At 43.9% G+C, this 4,386-nt stretch overlaps 1 protein-coding gene across 1 annotated transcript; it reads left to right on the top strand.

Annotated features, from left to right (window-relative positions):
• The first annotated feature begins 619 nt into the window (after positions 1-619).
• Positions 620-1,344, top strand: LOC109244994. The gene is made up of 2 exons (XM_019412168.1): positions 620-1,007; positions 1,166-1,344. Exons 1-2 carry the CDS (start codon positions 620-622, stop codon positions 1,342-1,344), a joined length of 567 nt encoding a protein of 188 aa, XP_019267713.1.
• The last annotated feature ends 3,042 nt before the right edge of the window (positions 1,345-4,386 follow it).

The raw sequence follows: 4,386 nt of genomic DNA, 5'->3' as shown, positions 1-4,386 counted from the left end.
GAACAATTACTAGCAATGACAATGGAGGAGGCACCTTGGTATGCTGATATTGCTAATTATTTAGCAAGTGGTATTGTACCTTATGAACTCTCCTCAATTCGAAAGAAAAATTTCTTTCGTGATTGTCGGAATTATTATTGGGATGAACCTCTATTGTTTAGAATATGTGTAGATAACATGATCCGACGTTGTATCCCCGAGAAAGATCAACATTCTGTTTTGCAAGCTTGCCATGCTTCACCATATTGGGGACACTTTGGAGGAATTAGGGCATCAGCTAAGGTTTTGGAGTCAGGCTTATACTGGCCTACGCTGTACAAGGATGCCCATGCTTGGATTAAAAGCTGCGATGACTACCAAAGGACTGGCAACATATCTAGTAGACACGAGATGCCAATGACCACAATTCAAGAGCTGGAGATTTTTGACATGTGGGGGATTGACTTCATGGGGCCATTTGTCAGCTCGTATGGGAACAAGTACATATTGGTAGCAATTGACTATGTCTCCAAGTGGGTCGAAGCAGTGGCTCTTCCGACCAATGATACTAAAGGGGTACTAGGCTTTCTAAGGAAGAACATTTTCACAAGTTTTGGTACCCCAAGAGCTATACTTAGTGATGGCAGATCAAACCCATTTCTGCAATAGAGCATTCGCACGACTGCTGGAAAAATATGGAGTTCGTCATAAAGTGACCACCCCGTACCACCCACAATCGAGCGGGCAAGTTGAAGTGTCTAACAGGGAGATTAAAAGTGTCCTCACAAAAACAGTGAATGCGACAAGGACTGACTGGGCGAAGAAATTGGATGATGCATTGTGGGCGTACCGTACAACCTTCAAAACCCCAATTGGCATGTCACCGTACAAGTTGGTGTTTGGCAAGGCATGCCACCTCCCAGTTGAGCTAGAACATAAAGCACTTTGGGCATTGCGAAAGTTGAACTTAGAATGGAGACTGCAGATACTAACAGAGTCACTGGGTTACATGAGCTGGAAGAATTCAGGTTCCAAGCCTTTGAGAGTGCTAGACTATACAAACAAAGGATGAAATTAATGCATGATAAGCACATCGTGGATCGAAACTTCAAACTTGGAGATCTAGTGTTGTTATACAAGTCGAGATTGAGATTGTTTCCGGGTAAGTTAAAGTCTCGTTGGTCAGGACCACTCAGAGTGGTGCAAATGTTCGTAAGTGGAGCTGTAGAGATTGAATCAGAAGATGGGACAAACAAGTTCACAGTAAATGGTCAAAGGTTGAAACATTACCTTGGAATGGCTGAAGAAAAAGGGGATAGAGTGGCAATTAATTTGGAAGAGCCCCAATATGCGAATGAAGAGTGATGATCGCATGCTTGCGTCTTGCCGCGATGTTAAATCAGGCGCTGTGTGGGAGGCAACCCACGAATGTGTTGTTTGTGTATTATGTAACTCCATTTATCAAGAAAAAAACACTGGGAACGCCTGGATTAGCGCGCCCGCGCTACACCAGCGCTAAGGCAGCGCTAATCAGGTTTTATTATGCCTCGCTTGTGGAAAAACTAGCGCGGCCGTGCTAAGCCCGCGCTAGTTGGGTTTTATTCTGCCTCAGATTCAACCCACTAGCGTGGCCGCGCTAAGCCAACGCTAAGCCCGCGCTAGTTGGGTTTTATTCTGCCTTGTTTTGATTAAACTAGCACGCCCGCGATAAGGCCGCACTAGTCCAGGTATGTCCAGAATTTTTTATTTATTTTCTTTTTATTTTATTCTTTTACCTCATTTAACTTAAAACCTACACGGCCCACCCCTCTTAATTCCCCCACTTTCTTCCTCTCACACGACCACCAACCTAAACCCTCCCTTCTTCTTCTTCCTCATCTATTCCTCCATTCCCCCTCATCCATACCCAACCATATACAGCACCACCTTCCTTCTCTTCCTCCATTGTGGGGGTGATATGTGTTTATTGGGTTAATGTAACGACCCGACCGGTTGTTTTGAGCTCTAGCGCGGCGTTCAGCAGTCTGAGGTCATGAGCAGCTTCATTTCCGGTATATTGACTTGTACGCGTGGCCGAAATTGAATTTTGGTAAGTTCAGAATGGATTTGGAAGGAGAATTCTCATTTTGAAAGCTTAAAGTTGAAGAAATGAACTAGGATTGGAATTTTGAGTAAATGACCTTGGAATCGGGATCCGAAGGTTCCAGCAGGTCCGTGTGATGATTTCGGACTTGGGCGTATGCCCGGTTCGGATTTTGGATAACCCGAGAGCGTTTTGGCGCCCATTGTAGAAGTTAGCATTTTAGAAGAAATTGCATCAGTTTGGCTTAAAGTGCATTTGAGTGTTATTGATGTCCGCTTAGGATTCCGAGACTGGGAGTAGCTCCGTATGGTGATTCTAGAGTTGGGAGCGTGATCGGAAGTGAATTCGGAGCTCCGTATGTCATTTTGAAAGCATTTGGCTAAAAATAGAAATTTGAAGGTTTTTGAGAAGTTTGACCAAAAGTGGACTTTTTGATATCGGGGTCGGAATCCGATCACGGAAGTTGGAGTAGGTCCGTAATGACAAATATGACTTGTGTACAAAATTTGAAGTCAATCGGACGTGATTTGATAGGTTTCGACATCGGAAATAGAAGTTGGAAATCTCAAGGTTCATTAAGCTTGGATTGGAGGTCGATTCGTGGTTTTGACGTTGTTTGATGTTATTTGGGGCCTCGAGCAAGTCCGCAATGTGTTTTGGGACTGGTTGGTACGGTTGGTTGGGGTCTCGGGGGCCTCGGGATGATTTCGGATGGCTAACGGGAAGTTTTGGACTTGTGAAACTTCATTGTTGTTGTTGCTTCTATTATTTCCGCTTCTGCGGAATTGGGACCGCAGAAGCGGCGTCGCAGGTGCGAAGGGGAGGCCGCAGAGGCGGTTTTGGTTTGGTGCTGCAGGCTCCGCAGATGCGGTTGGTTTTTCGCAGAAGCGGAACCGCATCTGCGAGCGAGGGATCGCAGAAGCGGAAAGTCGGGACTCCAGTGGAAGCCGCAGAAGCGGCATATTGTCCGCAGAAGCGGTACCGCGGAAGCGGAAATATTTCCGCAGAAGCGGAAATCGCTGAAGGCAGAAGGTGTTTTAAAATTGGGGTTTGAGTTCATTTCACCAATTTTCCTCTTGGTTTGGGCGATTTTTGGAGAGCCTTGTGAAGGGATTTCGTCATCTATGTTAAGGTAAGTTACTCCTGCTCATTTCCAAGTTAAATGCAAGATTATATCATGGAATTAGACATGAAAATTGTGGGAAAATTGGGATTTTTGGATGGAAACCTAGAACTTGATAAATTAGATTTTTACCACGAATTTGAGCATGGAAATAGGAGTAAATTGTATATTTGAGCTAGTGAAGCTATGGGTAGAGTATATCTTTGAGAAATTTCGGAATCCGGGCACGTGGGCCCGAGGGAATTTTGGTCATTTCACCAAGCGGAGTTGGGAATTTGTATAATTTGAATTGTTAACAATTGTTCGAGTATATTCTCATTAGTTGCCGTTATTTGTCTAGTTTCGGATCATTTTTGCAACGATTCGAGTCGTCGGGAAGGCTTGGAGGCCGTTTATGGATCTTCGGAGCGAGGTGAGTCTCCTTTCTAATCTTGTGAGAGGGAATTTACCCCATAGGTAATTTAAATTGGTTATGTGCTCCTATTTGTGGGGGCTACGTGCGCACGAGGTGACGAGAGTCCGTGCGTAGCTACTATTATGCTATTGTCCGGGTAGTCTAGGATCCAAAAGCATGTTATACTTAGATTAATTGTGAACCCATTGATGGCTTGAATTGCTTAAATCACATTAAATTGATAAATGGATTTCTAAAAAGACTTAAGCCCCGTTTTCTCAAATTATTAAAGAGAATTGGCCTTTCTTGGATATTTGCTCCATGTTGACGAGAGTCTGTCTGCGTGTGTTTATTTTTGGAACGGGCCGAACGCCTCGGCACATTAAATAGATGCATCTATGGTGCGGGCCGCTCGACCCTCGGCAGTGCACACTTTACATTTCTGTTGGAGCGGGCCATCGACCTCGACATGATTTGCGCATGTTTGTGCTGTTGTCTTGAACTTATTTGAGTTGTTTCATGCCTCACTATGGCTCGAGATCATATTGTTAATAATAACAAGAATCTAAGGAAATTTCCCATGAAAGAATTATATGTTTACTTGTTTCCTTTATCTGGATTAGAATCATGTTTATAAGATAAATCCACCGCTTAATATATATATTAAGGATGAATAATTATTGGACTATTAGAGAGTGTCAAAGTTCACCTTCTCGTCTCTACCCCTTCGGGATTAGGCGGGATACTCATTGGGTACACGTTGTTTTTGTACTCATACTACACTTGCTGTGCATTTTGTTGCACAGG

The sequence above is a fragment of the Nicotiana attenuata genome, unplaced genomic scaffold, assembly GCF_001879085.1.
Source record: "Nicotiana attenuata strain UT unplaced genomic scaffold, NIATTr2, whole genome shotgun sequence".
In the NCBI taxonomy this organism is placed as follows: domain Eukaryota; kingdom Viridiplantae; phylum Streptophyta; class Magnoliopsida; order Solanales; family Solanaceae; genus Nicotiana; species Nicotiana attenuata.
Note: the sequence above shows the minus strand (reverse complement) of the source record. Positions and strands in the feature narration are given on the sequence as shown.

Excerpts from the sequence above, each read along its gene's own strand:
- LOC109244994 (XM_019412168.1), top strand. The coding sequence starts at position 620 with ATGGCAGATCAAACCCATTTCTGCAATAGAGCATTCGCACGACTGCTG. Across the intron at positions 1,008-1,165 it reads CATGAGCTGGAAGAATTCAG|GACCACTCAGAGTGGTGCAA; the intron begins GTTCCAAGCCTT and ends CTCGTTGGTCAG.